Source organism: Manihot esculenta, chromosome 4 (assembly GCF_001659605.2).
Source record: "Manihot esculenta cultivar AM560-2 chromosome 4, M.esculenta_v8, whole genome shotgun sequence".
Classification (NCBI taxonomy): Eukaryota; Viridiplantae; Streptophyta; class Magnoliopsida; order Malpighiales; family Euphorbiaceae; genus Manihot; species Manihot esculenta.
In genome coordinates, this window is record NC_035164.2 from 25,589,116 (window position 1) to 25,612,285 (window position 23,170).

Sequence of the window (23,170 nt, forward strand, 5' to 3'; positions counted from 1 at the left end):
AATATTAAAACTATAAAATTAAATTATTATATAAAAAAATTAAACTCGAATAATTAAATTATTTCTTATTGTATTAACAATGTTTCATTAAATAATTTATCATCTTTTGTTCTTTTAATTTAAAATTGTAAATTCTTTTATGTTCTTTTAATTTAAAATTATAAATTATTTTTATCTAATTATGAAGAAGTAAGATTGGTTTTATTCACAGGTCTGCGAATGATATCACTCATATTCTAACAATATCGGCGCATTCTGAATCAGGTCAAAAAATTTGAGTCCATGTCTCTTCTCCTCATATAATTTCTTTGATAACTTTGAAGCAATAATATTTCCCTTCTTTTCAAAAAAATAAGTACTAAATTTTAATAAAAATATTATTTTGTTAATAAATGAAACTTTAAAATCTAAACTATTCCTTATTAAAAAAATACGAATTAATTTTTAAATTTTATCAAATTAAAGATTATATCATAAATTATTCAAAAATTATTTACGCTCACCAGCAATACAAGAAGTAACAAGCAAGTTATTTTTTTCAAAGAGTTGATATGTGTCAAGTTTTTAATAATTGAAAAGTGATCTGTGGAGCTCATTATTTTCAAAAATTGATATATGATATTTTTTTAATAATTAAAAAGTGATATATCATTTTTATTATTTATAGTTATTTTCATTTAATTAGAATTAAAAATACACATTATTATTACTAATATTTATTCATAATAAATATTTTAAATTAATAATTTAATAATAAAAATGGATACAAATATATTATAAAAATTAACTAAAAAATATTATTAATAAACTATAACTAAAATTCTACATAAAAACAAATTAAGAAAACATAATTATATTATACTAAAAATTATTAAAATTTTTTTGAAAATCAAAATAAAAAGAAAGAGTTCTTTAAGTAAAGGAAAGAAAATTAAGATAAAATGAAAGACGAAAGAAATAAAAAGAAAGAAAAAGAAAAATGGGTGACATGAGAGAAAGGTGAAATAGTGAATATTTACTCTATAAAACACTTTATAGAGAAAGAGAAAGAACAGCAGCTAGAGGGTTTTGGGGCTGTTTGGGTCGCTGCCCATGATTTTTTGTTTTGGTTGAGTGTCTGTTTCCGTTTTCTTATTGTGAGTGTTTTGGTGAGGGATTACAGGTGATTTTTTGGTTGGGGATTTTATTGTTCATGCTTTCTCTATTCAATTGGAGTCGAGGTGGTTTAAATTGATACAATATCAGTGCTGGAGATTCCATCCAAATGGTTGCTCCATGGCTATATAAACTGAAAAGGCCATAGCATCTTTCTTTACCTCTATTTTTAATAGGGACTATGCTCGCCGATGGTAGGTGTGTATTCTACTTTGAGTTTGATTCCTACCTTTTATGGTTTTCCTTCCTTAAACCTTGCTTTCTGAGTGTTGAGTTAACATGTAAGTTATTTGTTCATTTCATATCCTTTATTTGATGATGTCAGCAATATTGGTTTGGTTAGGACAATTCTACAAGGCTGTGCTAAGATAGACGATGTTGTTGTGGACTTTAAGTGGACCTTTTTATGTTAGTTTAATTACCTAATAATGGTCAAATAAGGCTATGCTTCATTTAAAGTCTATCACACCTCCAAAACTATGAAAAAAAAAAAAGTTTTCAATTTTATTATTTTTTATTTTGAATATATAATTTATTTTAAAATCTGTAATTTAATTTTATATTATAATATGAGTTTCATGTTTAAAAATTATCCTTATTCATAAATAGTAAGATATTATTTAAATACAAAATTAAAATTTTGAAAAGTTCAAAATATTTTTTTATATTTTCTAAAAAAATATATAATTCTTTTAACTCTAGCAACATTTTATTTTTACTTTAATTAATTAATTTTTTTTTATAAAGTGTTTCTAAAGACTTTAAAATATCATTCAAAAAATTCAAATTTAGAACAGATTTAGACTTCAAAAATAATACCCCGTGGAAATCAAGTTTAAAAAATAAAAAAATAAAAAATATATAGATATTAAATATTAAAATTTATATCTATATATTATATGAAAAATATATATATAAAAAAAATTATCGTCCAATAGAATTTGAACCTATACCAAAACATAGATTAATCTTTAAAATATATTATGTAAATTATCAAATTAAAATTTATGAATTCAAATATTTTTCAAGTAACTATAATTAGATATAAGACTATTCGAGTATTCTAATATAAACTTATAATCACTTTTGGAATAAATTCAAATATTAATTATCAATTATTATTTGGAAATTACAAAATAATATTTTTACCCAACTGACGAACAGACACAGCAAATGGCTAGTCTTCAAAACTTACAGAAATCCCTGCAAGAATTGCATTGGCAACTAATAAGAATCAAAAATCAATTTAGGTTTTCCATCTTCAATCCCACATGAATAGACATACACAAGACAACAGCCTTCCATGTTTTGGTACATTACCAGACACAACACAGCTGCAGATTCCATCGTTATTTCAACATGGACAGGAACTTCACAGCTGCACTTTTGGTTTCAGATTCTACAGTTGGCAGCTGCATGAAGAGTAGCATTAACAAATCTAAACTATTTTCAATTAACCAGATCATGTCAGATAGAATTCATTAACCCCTGTTTGGAATCAAGAATTCTAAAAGAACTCAATTCAATTAAATTCTTTTTTTGCAAAATTCTCGTTTGAATAAAAGAATTCAAAATTTTTTAACTCGAAAATTTTAAATCATATATGAAGATGAAATCACAATGATTTTACAAGAATTTATTTGAATTATTTTCTTATAAAATCATTCATGCCAAACGACGAGGAGTAAGGAAAAATTACCATTGAAACCCTATGGTATAGCCAAAGTCATTAATAGTCACTCAGTTTTGAAAAATATATTATAATATTTCTGAAATTTTAAAAAATTTACTAATTTGTTCATTAATTTTAGCTGTTGAGTATTAGAGAAAAGTCTAAAATGTTCTTACCATGAAAGGACTAATCAGAAGACATCTTTACAAAATTAAGACATCAACCAATGAGTTTTTCTATATTATAGAGAATAAATAGTAAAATACTAAACGGTAAAAACTAATAAAATAATTAATTAGTAAATATTTTTAAAAACTTCTTAATTTATTTTTCAAAATCGAGAGGCCAACTAATGAGGTTTTTCATACTACAGGAACTAAATAGCAAAACACTTAACGGTTAAAACTAACAGAATAACTAATTAGCAGACATTTTTAAAACCTTAGGGACATCTTAATGTATTCTTCAAAACCGAGAGACCAATTAATGATTTTTTCCATTCTCTAGAGACTAAATAATAAATTTTCCATTCATCTACTTACTGCAATAAACAAACTGGTTGAGATCGAGCGTAACTCTGCCCTGCTTAGCTGTATCGAATGAATTAAAAAGATTCCTGCAATAAACCAGATGGTAATTTATATCTTCCACCGGCTAACATTATGAAAGGTTGGAATTTTACCATTAAATATTGTAGCAAGTAAAAGAATGGCAGGTTTCTAGCTCAAGCACCTTCGATGTGCTGTCAGACATAAGTCTGAAAATTTTCATGAGTGATTTGTATTTGGATCCCTTGATGAATAAAACTTTAAAGACAATGATGAAAACCATTATCCAAAAGCTCATATTCCACACGAAGGCACAATTTATCCATATAGATTTTTTCTATGCAATTATCCACTAACAAACTCACTGCACGCTATTCAATGTAAATAATGCACGGTATGGTGTATCTATGAAAACCCACCGAGCAGACTGTAGAAAGATACAGAGAGAAATGAAGTCATCCAGACGAAATCTTCCATCCTTCTTTTGGTCAAAGCTCTGAACCATAAATAGAAGTTGTCATTATTTATATTTAGAACTAGCTGAGGATTATTCTATTGGTCACTAATGCAAAGACTAAGAAATCTAGCAACCAATCTAGTTCAATATTTTAGAAAACACTGAAATATGCCATATGACATCAATCCTGATCTTCAAATAGTGATAGGTGTTGCCTGAAATTTCTTTGTGACATAAATTTATGATCTCAATTACAATATAGAATTAGAAGGCTTACCTCACAGACAGTGTAAAAAGCTGGAGAGTCCAGTGAGAAACCAATTTTCCCCAATGCCTGCAGTCAAGCTTCGATAATGAGAAACCATGTATTCTATTTCAAAGAAATATCTTTTAGAGATCAGAAGTTAAAGTGAGCAAGAAAAATCATAACAAGACTCTTATGCAAATAAAATTTGGGAACTATTTTAGCAGGATATATAATGTCATTAATCAGTAATCACTAAAAATATAATTTCATTTATTTAGTTGCAACATAGAGACTGTCTATTCAGAAACCACCTCATGTACATCATCAGGAAGAAGATATCCACGATTTCTGCAACAAGCAAAAGTGAGACTATTAAGATAAAGATAAGTTCACATCAAGTGAATATTAAGAGTAAAGAACAGTGTAAGACAATTAGATGCAAGGAATATTCATTGATCGAGAGATAAATATTGCCCCAAAACAAGAAAAATTCAAAACATTAAAATATAGTTACCATTTACCATTTTGGACAATCAACAGTTACCAAAACTGATAAGAGATTACCGTAAAATGAACTACAGAACCACATAAAAATTACCTTCCGAAAGTAGTGCCTGACTACCAAATTATTACTATCAATGCAAAATCAAAGGAAATTATAATATCTTTTGTATACCATCAAAAGACGAGTAATTACAGCCATAAAAAGATAAGGGAAATGGTTGTCATCACTAGAAAGATATAGATATAGATACCTAATTTATGTTCTCATTTTAATGAGAGTAGAAATAAATCTAAGTTTCATCATAAAAGCACTAAATTACCTCTCTACGTCCGAGAAGGCACGTTGAGCCTGTAAAGAAATGAAAGAGAAGTGAAATTCAAATTGAAGATTGGAACATTATGAAGATGTGCTTCATTCTTCATTTTGAAGGTATATATAAAAAATGAATAGATAATTAGATCTTCAGCAAATAAAGAAAATCAGCAATACCAGTAAACAACATGCAATGACCTTTGCTCAACAGAGAACTTCTCATTGAAACAATTAAAGCTTTGAAATAAACACACATCAGTTGGTACATCATTAACATGTTGTCCCACCCAAACAAAAGCTCCATAGAACAGTCTAACTGTTACTTGAGGTGGATTAGCCAACAACTTTTTTCATTTCCAACACATGCTTTTTCTACTCCTTGTGTCAGTTTCCTGTAGGGAACCAATTAACCATAACAACACCATGTACATATGTTATGTTATCCATGTCTTGCTACATATAGCTATTTATTTACTGTTGTTATTTTCAATGGCCAGGTACAGTTTCCCATAAAGATCAACACTGCATTTGTTAAGTTATCATGGAACCCAAATTTGTATCAATGAAGATACTTCTCAGACAGATGAAAAATAAGAATGTACAATTAGCTCACAGATGTTTACCCTATGCTACATGATGTATGAAAACTTAGAGATTTTAAGTCTACTTATTTTAGAAGAAAATATAGAAATTAGTAGTCTACCTAGATTGGTTTTTTCTATCTAGAACTATTTGATTTGTGATTTCAATCCTAATTATAATTGAATTTGCCAAAACTCTATAAGTCAAGGTCATAGCAGTCTTTGCGTTCATAGATAACAGAAAAAAGACCTGACTGGTCATAACACAACAATAACAACCTATCGCTAATTGCTATGCATTTTTTTTCTTTAGAAAAAATTGAATGAATAATATTTAAAGATATAACTAAAACTAAGATATATAATTAAATAATAAACATAAACACATCAAATCAAATAAAACATTAAATGCATCATTCTTAAATGTCATTAGTATTAATCAATTTAAAACTAAATTAACTGCATAGATAGTAAAGAACTAGCATTATACAAAACGAAATCATGATTATTTATTTTTCTTAAATGTTTTAAAAGTTATATTTTCTCCTATAAACCTATTAAGTAATACTAGGAAGGCTAACTTGCTTCAGGTCAATCTATCTTTTGTAGGGGGGGGGAGATGTGACATCTAATGGTATAAGCTACTTTGATGCACTCTTTAACATTAGCTTCATGGAAAACCTTGATGATCTTAGTATGATGTTGGAAGAAAAGAGTGCTAATAATACTAAGAGGGTGTTTGACCTAACTTATAAGCCGGTCAACTCTAAAAGTTTAATGTAACAAACTTATAAGCAGTTTATAAGCACAAAAAAATAAGCTGGTACCCCCAACATTTTATTTTGGTGCTTATAAGCACCTTACTTATAAGCTAGTTTAACCAATTAAATTACTGTAGTATCTTTATTAAAAATTTAAAATTACAACACATACCCTCATTTAATGAAAAAATAACTTATACCTTTTTTAGTCATTTTCATAATAAATGTGCTCATAAATTGTTTTTAACCAAACATATCAACTTTCATCTACCACCTATAAGTAATTATACCAAATACATAACAACTTAAAATTAAAAGTGTTTATAAGTTCAAATTAGCTTATAAACACCAAGTGCTTATAAGCTAAATTACATAAGTTAAGCCAAACACCCCCTAAGAAGATTAGAACATAAAAGTCATGAAAACATTAGAGAAGATGAAGATGCGCAAAGCACATAAAAAGTAATGGAAGCATTAGAGAAGATGAAGATGGGCAAAGCATGTAATGGAATAATAATTGAATTTTATAAGGCATCTGGGATGTAGGACTGAAAGATCAAATATAATCAACAAGATGTGGTTCGCTTTTTCCCAGCTTTTTTGCAACTCTATTCCCAAGACAAATAAGTAGGCACAAAATCAACACATCGCCTTTCCCTATATTGAACAGGCTATGAATGAACCGATCTATTTGCTACTCGGCTCAATAAAAGCTCAACTTGTTCCTAAACAAGCCAAAATCGAGCCTAGTTTTTACATTTAATAAAAGATTCAAACTCAAGTCTGTTGATATTCTATTAGTTAAGACTAGAGAACTAGCTTGTTTAATAGGTTTATGCTGACTAGAATTATTTAATCTTAAACTTATTATTTTATACCTAATCAAAGATTTGGACTTCATAACTCTAAACCTAAAACTCACCAAGACTATAAATGAGTCGATTTACTTGCAGGACGCTTGAGACTTAGCTCAGGAAAAACTTGGTTTGGCTGAGCTGAGTTCAAAAAAACTTTTTGATGAGCCATGCCTTAGCTCTCAAAGCTTCGCTCAATAGAACTTGATGCTATAAGTTCTGCTTTAAGAACCAGGTTAAAGAAAGGAAACTTTAATGGAGCAAATGCCAAACTTTCTTGCACCTATAAGTATTACCCAAGGTAGATTGTGTGATAAAAGGAAGAAGAATTTGCTTCAGCCAATAGCCACTATTTCTCAGAAAGTAAAACTTTAACCATATAAATTATCATTTCATCAACCGGAGCCTTTCTGAAAACCTAGTTATTCTCCATCTTTGTCAAAACAAATAATCTCTCTGAACAAGTGTAGGTTACAAAATATTGTCAAATCCAACATAAGACTTCAGGGCATTCTCTTTAATTACACACATTGCACATAGCCAGCAGGTTTACAAACATCACAGAAAAGAAAATAATATCCCTTGCCTTACATGGGTGCAGATAACAAAACATATTTTCATTCAATAATTCTCAATCTCTATCTCTCTCTGTAGAAATTGAAAAAAGAGTTGATGATAAAAGCACAAACCTTTGTAAGGAATTTATTAAGGGCAACAAATTCTGCCAAAAAAAATGATGGAGATTTAATCAAATAAAAGAATTTAATAGAATTAAAGAACAAAAAAATGGAAACTTAATGATATTCTTACAAAATAGGTAATAACATACCTCCAAAGCTCATAGTCCCATTCCTATCAAAATCATACATCCTGCTAAAACAAGAATAAAATTTTCAAGCATAGATTTCAATATCTAATCTAAAGACAGAAAGAACAGTGAGAATTGAAAGGGAAATGAAGACCTGATCATTTGTTGAACAATAGAGAGAGAGAATTGGAGATTACCAACGGCCAAAGCACTCTGCACATGAGGAGAATGACGAGAATTAACGGGAAATTTAAGGAAAAGAGTGAGAAAGAGAGAAAGAGAGATAGAACCTTGAGCTGAGTTGCAGTGATGCTCCCGGTTTTCTCCGAGTCGACTCGGTCGAACCACTGTCGCAGAGTCGTCGTGTTGTCCATTTTCGCGCACCAACTCAGGAACCTTGTGAATAGTCGGGTTCTTTTTTTAAAAAAGAAAATTATTGGTGAAGGAAAGCAGGAGAAGCGGCGTTTTTACAGGGCAAATTTCACCCGTTTTCCTTCGACTTATAGTATATTGCCTCCGAATTTTAATTTTAATTTATAATATAATATTATTGAAGAAAATAATGAGATTTTTTATAATATATTTAAATAATTTGTAACAGTATTTAATTTAATTATTTAAATAATTGATAATTTTATTATTAAAAAGTTTATTTTTATAATAGATAATAATTTTATTTTTAAAATTAATTTTAGTTAATTAAAAAAATAAAAGATATAAAAATAAATTTGTATTATGTATAAAAGTGGGAAGAGGGAAAAAAAATTATTAAAATAATATGTTTAAATATTAAAAGGATTATTAAAATAATAAATTCATACTTTTTCTGTAATAGTAAAAATAAAAAGTTAAATTTAATTAATGAAATATTAAAAATATTAGTGAAATAAAAGTTTTAAAATAAGAAGTATAGAAATATCAATTTTTTTATGAATTAATAATTTAAATTTTATTTCACTTAAATATCACTACTTCTTTTAATTTTTATAATTTGAATATACTATATATATTTGGGAGTGGGAGGAATCCTTTTATTTATTAAATTAATTTTAACAATTAGTTAAGAAAATATTAAAATATAAAAATTTCCTAATATTTAAAAACTTTAAATTAAATAGATTTTTTGAATTCGAAATCTATTATATTTAAAAATTTTGATAATATATATTAAAATTATATTTTTAATTGTAAAAATAAATTTTACTATTGATACTTTATTTGATAAATTTGATAAATTATTTTTATTATGATTAATTAAAAATAAGAAATAAATTTACTATTATTTAATATTTTAATATAATTAATTTTTTTTATTTAAATGTAATATAAAATATAATAAAGTTTATGAATTGTAATATTTGTAATCTATATGTTAAATTAGATTAATTTTATCTTAAGATCATATTTAATTCTGTAATACCCGGCTAGACTCCGGTATCGGAATTCCTACCGTTCGGTGGAATCTCGGATGTCGGAGACCTCTAGAAGGGTAAAACCATGTTTTCATGAAATGTTTTAATGTTTTTGATGATTTTAAGTAAAGAGTAAATGAGTTTTTGAATAAGAACAACCTTGGAGGAAAGCTCAGGTTCGGCCGCCGAAATTCAAAGTTTGGCCGCCGAACATGCATGCTTTTCGGGTGTGCCTTAGGCCCCCGAAGGCATAAGTGAGGGGAGTCCAGGTTCGGCCGCCGAACCTCAAGTTCGGCCGCCGAACATGGCATGCATGCGGAGGCACATTCGGCCCCCGAACGTGGCCTGAACAGCCACTATAAAAGGGTCCCTTAGCCGAAAACGGGCGAGTTTTTCCCCATTTTCGGCCAAGGTGAGCTCTCCGCCGTCCCTCACCAATTTTTGATGTTTTTCCTCTAGATCTTTCAAGTTTTTCATTTGTTTTAACTTTGTTTTGAAGATTTGAGCTTTTGAGCAAAGTTTTGGAGCTTTGAGGTTCAAGAACTCAAATCTCTCCCAACTCCAAGTTTGGTCGCCTCTACTCTCGATCTTCAAGAGGTAAGAGTCGATCTCTAGCTTATATTATGTTTTAAGCAAGTTTTATGGAGTTCATGGAGGTAGAATGCATGTTTAGGTTTTAGTTATATTTATGGGTATAAATGTATGTTCATGAACAATGTGGCTTGTAATGTGTGTTTGATGTGTTGTAGTTGGGGTTTAAGGTAGTTTGAGACCCCTAGGAGCTTGTATGCATGTTTTGGTTGAGCTAAATGCATGATGGTTTGAGTTTGGAGGCATTTGTGCATGTTTGAACCAAGTTTCTGCCCTTCGGGAGAAACCAGGTTCGGCAGCTGAAGGGACTTTCGGCCGCCGAACCCGCCGAACCTCAAGTTCGGCCGCTGAACATGGCATGCATGCGGAGGCACATTCGGCCCCCGAACGTGGCCTGGACATCCACTATAAAAGGGTCCCTTAGCCGAAAACGGGCGAGTTTTTCTCCATTTTCGGCCAAGGTGAGCTCTCCGCCGTCCCTCACCGATTTTTGATGTTTTTCCTCTAGATCTTTCAAGTTTTTCATTTGTTTTAACTTTGTTTTGAAGATTTGAGCTTTTGAGCAAAGTTTTGGAGTTTTGAGGTTCAAGAACTCAAATCTCTCCCAACTCCAAGTTTGGTCGCCTCTACTCTCGATCTTCAAGAGGTAAGAGTCGATCTCTAGCTTATATTATGTTTTAAGCAAGTTTTATGAAGTTCATGGGGGTAGAATGCATGTTTAGGTTTTAGTTATATTTATGGGTATAAATGTATGTTCATGAACAATGTGGCTTGTAATGTGTGTTTGATGTGTTGTAGTTGGGGTTTAAGGTAGTTTGAGACCCCTAGGAGCTTGTATGCATGTTTTGGTTGAGCTAAATGCATGATGGTTTGAGTTTGGAGGCATTTGTGCATGTTTGAACCAAGTTTCTGCCCTTCGGGAGAAACCAGGTTCGGCAGCCGAAGGGACTTTCGGCCGCCGAACCCTCTTGTGGAGGCAGCCTTCGGCTGCCGAAGCTTGCCCCCGAAAGGAGACTTTCGTCTCTGTCTGGGAGTTTCGGCCGCCGAAAGTGCCACCGAACATGCATGAGTTTCGCCTCTGTCTGGGAGTTTCGGCCGCCGAAGGTGCCGCCGAACCTGCCTGACTTTCGATTCTGGAGGGACTTTCGGCCGCTGAACCTACCGCCGAAAGTGCCCTGTCCAGCCTTTCTTTGCATGTTTTGCATGGATGTTTTGAGGAGTTTTAGAGGGTTTTTGGGGGATGTTTTTAGAGTTATGTTCTAGTTGTTTGGTCCCTCATTTGAGTCCACCTGTGTAGGTTCGGACCCGAGGAACCGAGGACCTCAGCAGTGAGTCAGCTGCTTCAGTCAGTGTCAGAGCTAGCCAGAGGTGAGTGGAATGACTCTTATGCTTTTAAATAAATAAATAAATCAGTTTTGAGCATGTTCATGCATCACGGATGCCATGTGATATTTTAGGATGCTTGCATTAGAAATCATGAATATGTTGCATTGCATAATATGTTGTTGATGTGGATGAATGTTGAATGATCCATTAGCCCTCATATGTTATGACATGATGATATGATATGAAAGTCCAGGTGTGGCCTGCACTACGCCCCTGGCACTATGTAAGAGAAAGACCGGATGTGCCCTGCACTACGCCCCCGGCATCATGGATTATGTATGTTATGTTATGTTATGTTATGTATAAGAGGAAGACCAGGTGTGGCCTGCACTACGCCCCTGGCATGATTGGATTATGTAGAGGGCTAAATGGTGACAAGTTCATTCTTGATATGATTAGTTGTGATGTGATGCATTTCATGTTATCATATGTTTTAAATGCTTTACTATTCTGCTTATTGGGCTCTAGTAGCTAACCCCTCTCCCAAATTCCCCAGGTTTGCAGGTACAGGTTAGTCAGAGAAGTCAAGAAGAGTAATGAAGTCATGCGTATGTAATAGTTAGAATGTGGACATGACAGATTGTATAATGATGTATAGATATGTAATGTAACGATATTGAGGTTAGAAGTGTGCTTGACCATAGTATAATGTAATCCCTTTTGAAACATGATCTTAATGTTATTGATGTCCATGTTTAGCCAACTCAACTCTTGTTATGCCACCCATTGGGGGCATTGATGAGATCCCACAGAGGGGTCAAGTTTATGATTTTGTATAAGTTCAGTGCATGCACAGGTTGAGTTTGGTGTATGATAGAATGTATGAAAGAAAAGTTTTAAATTTTTATGTATAATTGTTGATCATGTATGGGATTAAACAGGTTTACAGGTTGCATGTCAGGCTTGCTACGGGTCCCGGCGGCCTTAAGCCGATCTGGATCCTAACGCCGGTAGCGGTCCGAATTTCGGGTCGTTACAGAATGGTATCAGAGCCCTAGGTTCATATGGTCGGACCTAGAGTGTCGGGCTCATAGATGTTATAGAAGGTCAAGCACAGTAGGAAAGATCATGTCCACTAGGATAGGATGTGGAGTCCTGTCTTACATGATGATGTGAAATGCTATGATATGAATGATATGCTATGATGTGTGATGCGGGTTCATGTGTGCCCACATGAACCATATGATGCTAATGTTTATGTGATGTGTACTATTTTTCAGAAAACAGGATGAGAGGAACTCGTCGATCAGCAAGATTGACTGGAGTACCACCTGAGGATGAGGGCACGAGCGCCCGTCCTCCAGCATTGCCTAGGGCAATGTCTAGTAGGTCTAGCAGAGAAAGAGCAGTAAGAGACCCTAGAAGGTCTTTGGATCTGGGTAGAAGCAGATCAGTCAGAGGAACAGTGCAGGGAGGAGCGTCAGAGGACATGGGGGATGATATGGATGTGGAGCAGAGGAGGGATGGCAGTCTGGGAGTCAGTATGTCAGAAGAAGGAATGGGAGAATCCCAAGGAGGCACTCAGGCCTCGGGATTTGTTCAGCCACCTTACTACCCACCCTTCTCACAAAACCCTGGGTATTCGATGGAAGGCACATCGGACTACCACAGCTTTAGCCCTTATCCCACACAGATGCCATACCCACCCTACTACCCACCATATTCACAGTACCCAATGTATCCACCTCCACCTTACTATCCAAATCCAGCAAACCCTACCCCAGGGGATGCTGCACCTCCTCCTCCTCCAACAGAAACAGCAGCCCCAGCTACCCAACCTCCTAGACCTAGCTCAGCCAGTGGGAGCAAGGTCAAGATGATCGACTACATGAAGTTGGGTGCTCCCCAGTATGAAAAAGGGGATGACCCGTTTGTGTAACTTGAGAGGGTCAAGGTGATCACAGATGAGATTGGGGCTGATGATAGTAGAGCCATTCAGATGGCTGGGTTCACACTTAAGTGCAAGAAGGCACGAGAGTGGTTCAAGAATTATGTGAACCCGAAAGTGGATAGCATGTCTTGGGAGGAGTTTGCAAACGAGTTTGCAGGATGGGATTTCCCAGATAGTTCAAGGGAGCTGAAGATGATAGAGTTTGAGCAGTTGAGGCAGACTGATGAGATGGGTATAGAGGAGTTCACAGACAGATTTTTGGAGCTGTTGCCTTTTTCATGGCAAAGCCTTGACTCAGACCAGAAAAGGTCAAGGAGGTATATCATGAAACTCCACTCCAGATATTCCTCCTTGATCTAGTCGGCAGATAGGGAGAGCTTCCATGCCATAGTGGATATGGCTCGGAAAATGGAGGCCAGTGCCATCGTTCAAGGGTCAGTTAAACAGTCAGTGGCACAGCCTTCTGGTTCTAAGACCCCAGGCTCTTCTTCAATGAGTGCAGCAACCTCAGGTAGCAAGAAGTGGGACAGAGGTCCCAGGAAGTCTAAGAAGAACAAGTTCTGGAACAAGGTTAAGTCCAGTCTGGGACTAGGGAGTGGCTCAAGCTCTGGTGCAGATAATGCAGTTTGTGCAAGGTGTGGTAAGCCACACAGAGGAGTATGTCGGTTTGGGACGATGGCCTGTTACAGATGTGGTCAGGAGGGGCATATGTCTCGAGAATGTCCAAGAGCAGCCCCGATGGCACAGTCCCAGCAGACAGCTTCAGGTAGTGTAGCGCAGCCAGCAGCTCCAGCCATGACTCAGGCCAGTGGCAAAGGCAGAGGGAGAGGGGCAGCCTCTTCTTCAGCGGGTTTCAGAGGTGAAGGTCCATCAGCTCCAGCACGGATCTTCACAATGACTCAGCAGGAGGCAGATGCATCTAACACCGTGGTGGCAGGTAACTTAGTCATTGGTTGTTCAGATGTGTATGCCTTGATGGACCCGGGCGCATCTCATTCTTTTATTGCACCGAGAGCCGTCCAGAGGTTAGGGTTGATGATCTCTGAGTTAGAGTGTCCTCTCTGGGTCAGTGGACCCAAGTGTGACCCATCAGTGGCAGAGTCAGTCTGCCAGTGTAGTCCTGTGTTTGTTGAGGGAAGATGCTTGTCCACCGACCTTGTGGTTCTAGACTTGACAGATTTTGACGTCATTCTAGGGATGGACTGGTTATCTACCCATGGTGCTACCTTGGACTGCAGGGACAAGGTAGTCAGGTTCAGAGGTCAGGATGGGTCAGAGGTTGTCTTCAGAGGAGACAGGAGGGGTACACCTAGAGGTCTAATATCAGCTCTTCAGGCTCGTAGGTTGCTTAGGAGGGGATGTCAAGGGTATTTGGCTCATGTGAGAGAGCTTAGCAGTCAGGTTAGAGAGCCCGCCTCGGTGCCAGTGGTTAGAGAGTTTCTAGACGTCTTCCCAGACGAGCTGCCAGGTTTACCACCTGCTAGGGAGATAGAGTTCGAGATAGAATTGATGCCTGGAACCCGACCGATCTCTATCCCTCCCTACAGGATGGCTCCAGCCGAGTTGAAAGAATTGAAAGAACAGTTGCAAGAGCTGGTGGACAAGGGCTTCATCCGACCGAGTACCTCACCCTGGGGTGCTCCAGTCTTGTTTGTCAGAAAGAAGGATGGATCCCTTAGACTTTGTATCGACTACAGACAGTTGAACAAAGTCACTACCAAGAACAAGTACCCTTTGCCAAGGATCGACGATCTATTCGACCAGCTAGCAGGAGCGGGTTGTTTCTCCAAAATAGATTTGAGATCTGGGTACCATCAGCTGAGGATCAGAGATGAGGACGTGCCAAAGATGGCTTTCAGGACCAGATATGGGCATTTTGAGTTCCTTGTAATGCCGTTCGGGTTAACCAACGCCCCTGTAGCATTTATGGATCTCATGAACAGAGTATTTAGCCAGTACCTGGATCACTTTGTTATTGTCTTCATAGATGATATCTTGGTGTATTCCAGGAATGCAGAGGAGCATGCCCATCATCTGCGGTTGGTTTTACAGACCTTGAGGGAACATGGCTTGTATGCCAAGTTCTCTAAGTGTGAGTTCTGGCTGAGAAGCATTTCGTTCTTGGGACATGTAGTGTTAGAGGATGGGATAGAGGTGGACCCCAAGAAGACAGAAACTGTGGCTAACTGGCCTAGACCCACTTCAGTGACAGAGATCAGGAGTTTCTTGGGTTTGGCAGGTTACTACAGGAGGTTCGTTCAGGACTTCTCGAAAATAGCAGCTCCTCTGACCAGACTAACCAGGAAGAATCAGAAGTTTTTATGGACCGACCAGTGCGAAGAGGGTTTTGAAGAGCTTAAAAAGAGGTTGACTTCAGCACCAGTTTTAGCTCTGCCATCTAGTGATGAGGACTTTACAGTCTTTTGTGATGCGTCCCGTGTGGGACTGGGTTGTGTACTGATGCAGAATGAGAGGGTGATTGCTTATGCTTCTAGGCAGCTAAAGAAACATGAGTTGAATTACCCCACACATGACCTTGAGATGGCAGCAGTAATCTTTGCACTCAAGATGTGGAGGCACTACCTCTATGGGATAAAATGTGAGATCTTCACAGATCATAAAAGCCTGCAGTACATCCTGAGTCAAAGAGACTTGAACTTGAGACAGAGGAGATGGGTAGAGCTGTTGAGTGACTATGATTGCAAGATTCAGTATCATCCGGGTAAGGCGAATGTAGTAGCAGATGCCCTAAGCCGGAAGTCACTATGCAGTCTATCCCACATCACGGCAGAGAGGAGACCAGTGGTGAAGGAGTTTTACAAGCTCATTGATGAAGGTCTACAGTTAGAGTTGTCTGGTACCGGTGCTTTAGTGGCCCAGATGAGAGTGACACCTGTGTTTCTGGAGCAAGTGGCTCAGAAACAGCATGAGGACCCAGAGTTAGTGAAGATTGCCAGGACTGTTCAGTCAGGCAAGGACAGTGAGTTCAGATTTGACAGTAAAGGGATCCTCAGCTATGGGAGTCGATTGTGTGTACCAGATGACATAGGGCTAAAAGGAGACATTATGAGGGAGGCTCATAATGCAAGATACAACGTTCACCCCGGAGCCACCAAGATGTATCAAGATTTGAAGAAAGTTTATTGGTGGCCAGCGATGAAGAAAGAAGTGGCACAGTTCGTGTCAGCCTGCGAAGTGTGTCAGAGGGTGAAGCTGGAACATCAGAAGCCGGCTGGAATGCTTAACCCGCTACCTATTCCCGAGTGGAAATGGGAGAATATAGCTATGGACTTCGTAGTGGGGTTACCGGCGGCGTCTAACAGATTGGACTTCATATGGGTGATTGTGGACAGACTCACCAAATCTGCTCACTTCATCCCTGTCAGGAGTGGCTACTCTGTGGACAAGTTGGCGCAGGTATATGTGGATGAGATCGTCAGGCTGCATGGGGTTCCTGTTTCAATTGTGTCTGATATAGGGCCCCACTTCACCTCCAGGTTTTGGCGGAGTCTGCAGAATGCCCTGGGTACTAGATTGGATTTCAGTACTGCCTTCCACCCCCAGACGGACGGACAGTCCGAAAGGACCATCCAGACTATCGAGGATATGCTTAGAATGTGTGTGCTGGACTTTGGCGGTTCTTGGAGGCAGCATCTACCTTTGGTGGAGTTTGCCTACAATAACAACCATCATGCTAGCATCGGGATGGCTCCATATGAAGCTTTATATGGGAGGAAGTGCAGGTCACCTGTTTGCTGGGAGGAAGTTGGAGAAAAGGCCTTGGCAGGGCCTGAGCTAGTAGAGATCACCAGCAGGGTGGTACCCATAATCAGAGAGAGAATCAAGACTGCTGCAAGCAGACAGAAGAGTTATGCAGACATCCGCAGAAGACAGGTAGAGTTTCAGGAGGGGGATCTGGTATTGCTCAAGGTGTCTCCGATGAAAGGAGTGGTTCGCTTTGGGAAGAAAGGTAAACTAGCCCCACGATACATCGGACCCTTCGAAATCTTGCAGAAGATTGGGAATGTGTCATACAAGCTAGATTTGCCTGCTTCAATGGCAAGAATCCATCCGGTTTTCCATGTTTCAATGTTGAGGAAATTTGTGTCAGATCCGGGCAAGGTTCTTAGTGAGCCTGATGTGGAGATCCAAGAGGATCTCACCTATGTTGAGCAGCCAGTGCGGATCATAGACACCCAGATCAAAAAGCTAAGAAACAAGGAAATCCCGATGGTGAAAGTCCTATGGAACAACCACAATTTGGAAGAATGCACTTGGGAGACACGGGAGTCCATGCTCCAGCAATACCCTTATCTTTTCTAAGGTTAGTTTCTTATTTGTTTCATGTGTTTTATGTGTATGATGTGTGTATGCCATGCTATGTGTTAGTTGAGAAACATTCGGGGACAAATGTTCTTAAGGGGGGGAGAATGTAATACCCGGCTAGACTCCGGTATCGGAATTCCTACCGTCTGGTGGAATCTCGGATGTCGGAGACCTCTAGAAGGGTAAAACCATGTTTTCATGAAATTTTTTAATGTTTTTGATGATTTTAAGTAAAGAGGAAATGAGTTTTTGAATAAGAACAACCTTGGAGGAAAGCTCAGGTTCGGCCGCGGAAACTCAAAGTTCGGCCGCCGGACATGCATGCTTTTCGGGTGTGCCTTAGGCCCCCGAAGGCATAAGTGAGGGGAGTCTAGGTTCGGCCGCCGAACATGGCATGCATGTGGAGGCACATTCGGCCCCCGAACGTGGCCTGGACAGCCACTATAAAAGGGTCCCTTAGCCGAAAACGGGCGAGCTTTTCCCCATTTTCGGCCAAGGTGAGCTCTCCGCCATCCCTCACCGATTTTTGATGTTTTTCCTCTAGATCTTTCAAGTTTTTCATTTGTTTTAACTTTGTTTTGAAGATTTGAGCTTTTGAGCAAAGTTTTGGAGCTTTGAGGTTCAAGAACTCAAATCTCTCCCAACTCCAAGTTTGGTCGCCTCTACTCTCGATCTTCAAGAGGTAAGAGTCGATCTCTAGCTTATATTATGTTTTAAGCAAGTTTTATGAAGTTCATGGGGGTAGAATGCATGTTTAGGTTTTAGTTATGTTTATGGGTATAAATGTATGTTCATGAACAATGTGGCTTGTTATGTGTGTTTGATGTGTTGTAGTTGGGGTTTAAGGTAGTTTGAGACCCCTAGGAGCTTGTATGCATGTTTTGGTTGAGCTAAATGCATGATGGTTTGAGTTTTGAGGCATTTGTGCATGTTTGAACCAAGTTTCTGCCCTTCGGGAGAAACCAGGTTCGGCAGCCGAAGGGACTTTCGGCCGCCGAACCCTCTTGTGGAGGCAGCCTTCGGCTGCCGAAGCTTGCCCCCGAAAGGAGACTTTCGTCTCTGTCTGGGAGTTTCGGCCGCCGAACATGCATGAGTTTCGCCTCTGTCTAGGAGTTTCGGCCGCCGAAGGTGCCGCCGAACCTGCTTGACTTTCGGCTCTAGAGGGACTTTCGGCCGCCGAACCTGCCGCCGAAAGTGCCCTGTGCAGCCTTTCTTTGCATGTTTTGCATGGATGTTTTGAGGAGTTTTAGAGGCTTTTTGGGGGATGTTTTTAGAGTTATGTTCTAGTTGTTTGGTCCCTCATTTGAGTCCACCTGTGTAGGTTCGGACCCGAGGAACCGAGGACCTCAGCAGTGAGTCAGCTACTTCAGTCAGTGTCAGAGCTAGCCAGAGGTGAGTGGAATGACTCTTATGCTTTTAAATAAATAAATAAATCAGTTTTGAGCATGTTCATGCATCACGGATGCCATGTGATATTTTAGGATGCTTGCATTAGAAATCACGAATATGTTGCATTGCATAATATGTTGTTGATGTGGATGAATGTTGAATCATCCATTAGCCCTCATATGTTATGACATGATGATATGATATGAAAGTCCAGGTGTGGCCTGCACTATGCCCCTGGCACTATGTAAGAGAAAGACCGGATGTGGCCTGCACTACGCCCCCGGCATCATGGATTATGTATGTTATGTTATGTTATGTTATGTATAAGAGGAAGACCAGGTGTGGCCTGCACTACGCCCCTGGCATGATTGGATTATGTAGAGGGCTAAATGGTGACAAGTTCATCCTTGATATGATTAGTTGTGATGTGATGCATTTCATGTTATCATATGTTTTAAATGCTTTACTATTCTGCTCACTGGGCTCTAGTAGCTCACCCCTCTCCCAAATTCCCCAGGTTTGCAGGTACGGGTTAGTCAGAGAAGTCAAGAAGAGTAATGAAGTCATGCGTATGTAATAGTTAGAATGTGGACATGACAGATTGTATAATGATGTATAGATATGTAATGTAACGATATTGAGGTTAGAAGTGTGCTTGACCATAGTATAATGTAATCCCTTTTGAAACATGATCTTAATGTTATTGATGTCCATGTTTAGCCAACTCAACTCTTGTTATGCCACCCATTGGGGGCATTGATGAGATCCCACAGAGGGGTCAAGTTTATGATTTTGTATATGTTCAGTGCATGCACAAGTTGAGTTTGGTGTATGATAGAATGTATGAAAGAAAAGTTTTAAATTTTTATGTATAATTGTTGATCATGTATGGGATTAAACAGGTTTACAGGTTGCATGTCAGGCTTGCTACGGGTCCCAGCGGCCTTAAGCCGATCTGGATCCTAGCGCCGGTAGCGGTCCGAATTTCGGGTCGTTACAAATTCTATCATTAATTTTTTATATATTGATTTTTATTTTGAGAGATTTACAATTTAATTCCTGTATTTTACCATTATTAACAAATCATTCACTCGATTTTTAGAAACATATTAAAACGTCCTTAAATAATCAAACCGTTAATAAATCAGTCATTATATCCAGTATTACCCTCTTTTTCATTAAAAATAAGATGAAAAGACTAAAATAATCTTAGTGTAACTTTTCCCCAAATCGATAATCTCTCTTTTCAAATCCCTAACATCTCTCTTCTCCCGAAAATGATAACCTCTCTTCCCAAATTCCTAATTTCTCTCTTATCCCCAAATCAATAACCTCTCTCTTCCTAAATCCCTAACTTTCTGTCTTCTCCCCAAGTCGATAACCTCTCTTCCCAAATCTCTAACTTGTCTCTTCTTCTTTAAATCATCTCTTCTCCATTTTATTGGTTTTTGTCGAAGAGAAGTTGGTTTCTATCGAAGAGAAGTTGTGGTCCCTATTTTGTTGGTTTTTGTCGAATAAGTGGGGAAAGGTAACTTTTTGTGTTTTATTTTGTTTTTTATATGGATGTGCGACCATAACGTTTGTATTATAGTAAAGCATGTGGGTACCATTTACTGTTACTGATGGTTTGTGTTTTTTTTTTTGGGAGATTTTGACTAATTAAAGAATGTGTGATTCATGTGTGCAGGTTTGAAGACATGGCTGTGGATGAGAGATTTATTGTGGTGTTGACATATGAAAGTAAAATTGATTCCATATATAATGTCCCCATTGCAAAGTATTCATGCATATCCTTGTTGTCTGATGTTTATAAGTTGTTTAACATAACTGCATCATTTGTTATGTTTGTTGCTAGTATTGGGATGAGCGTAGAAAATGATGATGATTTAATGTTGGCTTTTGAGTTGTATAAACCTAGTCATAGATTGCCTTTGACTACACAAGTAAAAGGGGTCCCTCTGAACACTGAGATGCCTAATGATGATGATGAAGATGTTAGTATTATTGGTGAGGGCAGTAATACTAGTGAGGGCATTAACCTTGTTGAGGGTGGTAATATTGTTGAGGATATTAACCTTGATGATGCTATAGGTAGAAACACTCTCCCATTAAGTAGGGATGGGTCCATAAGAGGTAGGGGCAGGAGTGTGCCATTAAGAGGAAAGGGAGGAAGAAGCAGTTTTACTAAAAATAGAAGGATAAGACAGGAAAGGGTTAGTGAAAGTGGGCAGTTAGGGGAAGGGGCCAATGAATCACCACATATTGATTCTGAAAAGTGATGTATCATTCAATGATAGTGAGGTTGGAGATGATTTACTTGAAGAAGTTGTATTTGACAATAAGATTAGTATTGAGGAGTCAGATGGGTTATCAGATTATGCTAATGACAATGACAGAGAGATTAAAGACAGTGAGAATGAGTCTTATGATCCGAAGAATAGGAAGAAAAAATATATTGATCCTTATCATGGCATGTATGATGATCCCTTCCAACACAATGAAGGGGAAGAGATTTTGTTTAAAAAGAACCAAGTTTTTAAGGACATTGTAACTTTGAGGAATGCGATTAGAGATTATGCCATTAAAGGGGGATATGATATTACAAGAGTTAAAAATGACTCTACTAGATTAATAGCTAAGCGTTCCAGTATAAGATTATAACGACCCAGAAACCGGACCGCTACCGGCGCTAGGATCCAGATCGGCTTAAGGCCGCCGGGACCCGTAGCAAGCCTAACATACAACCTGTATACCTGTTTAATCCCATACATGATCAACATATACATAAAAATTTTGAACTTTCACATTCATTTACCAAACTTAACCTGTGCATGCACAACTCAGGCATAACCATCAACCTCACACTGGACTCCTCATCAATACTCCAATGGGGTAACATAACATATAATAAGGTTGGTTTACATGAACAATGATAAAACATTTTATATACCATGTACAAAGGGATTAACCAACATACTAGGGTCAAGCACAACTATAAACCTCCATAGACATCATTATATTATATTACTGTACTATACTTTACATTACATCATTTTCATGTCCACAACTAGCTATTACATAAAATATGACTTCTACTCCTGCTGACTTTCTGGACTAGCCCGTACCTGCAAACCTGGGGGATTAAGGGAATGGGGTGAGCTATTAGAGCCCAGTGAGCAGAATAATAAAACATTATATTTCAACTTCATGTTTTCATGGAATGCATCACATCACAGACAAATCACATCAAGGATGAACTTGTCACCATTTAGCCCTCTACACAGTCTAATCATGCCAGGGGCGTAGTGCAGGCACACCTGGACTTCCATATCATATCATACATATCCAATCGTGCCGGGGGCATAGTGCAGGCACGCCCGGACTTTCTTTTACATAGTGCCAGGGGCGTAGTGCAGGCACGCCTGGACTTCCATATCATATCATCATTATATCATGTCATAACACACGAGGGCTAATGGATCATTCAACATTCATCCACATCAACATCATAATATGCAATGCAACATATTCGTGAATTCTAATGCAAGCACCCTAATATATCTCATGGCATTCATGATGCGTGAATCATGCTAAAACTTTCATTATTTACTTTGAAACATAAAAAGGTTATTCCACTCACCTTGGCTAGCTCTGACAAGACTCTGAAGCAGCTAACTCACTGCTGGGGTCCTCGGTTCCTCGGGTCTGAACCTACACAGGTGGACTCAAATGAGGGACCAAACATACAAGAACATGACTCTAAGATACTCCCCAAAAACCCCCCTAAAATACCTTAAAACAATCATAGAAATCATGCAAAGGGAGGCTGAACAGGGCACTTCGGCGGCAGGTTCGGCGGCCGAAAGTCCCTTCAGAGCCGAAAGTCATGCACCTTCGGCGGCACTTTCGGCGGCCGAAGGTTCCTTCTAGAGACGAAACTCATGCATGTTCGGCGGTACCTTCGGCGGCCGAAACTCCCTTCCAGAGCCGAAACTCCACTTTCGGGGGCAGGGTTCGGCTGCCAAAGGCTTGCTTCCACAAGCAGGCTCGGCGGCCGAAAGTCCCTTCGGCTGTCGAACCTGAGTTCTTCCAAAGGGCAGAACTTAGCCTCCAACATGCACATTTGCCTCCCAAACCATTCAACTCAACCAAAACACTTCCACAACATGCATACACACATACACAAGCTCCTAGGGGCTTCAAACTATCCTAAACCCCAACTACAATACATCAAACATACATAAACAACCCACATTGCTCAAAACTCAACATAAA

The 23,170-nt window shown here is 37.8% G+C and overlaps 1 protein-coding gene across 4 annotated transcripts; it reads right to left on the reverse strand.

Annotated features, from left to right (window-relative positions):
- Positions 1-2,239: 2,239 nt before the first annotated feature.
- LOC110612760 (sorcin) lies at positions 2,240-8,371 on the reverse strand. Of its 4 annotated transcripts, none has more exons than XR_002487506.2 (11): positions 8,191-8,371; positions 8,055-8,113; positions 7,922-7,965; positions 7,782-7,813; positions 4,904-4,932; positions 4,391-4,427; positions 4,110-4,166; positions 3,795-3,871; positions 3,370-3,443; positions 2,476-2,567; positions 2,240-2,358 (listed from the first exon to the last, which is right to left on the reverse strand). XR_002487506.2 is itself a non-coding variant. In XM_021753543.2 (10 exons), the coding sequence occupies exons 1-10, from the start codon at positions 8,272-8,274 to the stop codon at positions 2,548-2,550; spliced, it is 513 nt and encodes a 170-aa protein (XP_021609235.1). In that variant the 5' UTR covers positions 8,275-8,371; the 3' UTR covers positions 2,240-2,547. The 4 variants fall into 4 exon arrangements, 2 of the variants coding, with proteins under 2 accessions (XP_021609235.1, XP_021609236.1); XR_002487507.2 differs by having other exon boundaries at positions 7,922-7,962; positions 8,191-8,368; XM_021753543.2 differs by having other exon boundaries at positions 2,240-2,567.
- Positions 8,372-23,170: the final 14,799 nt, after the last annotated feature.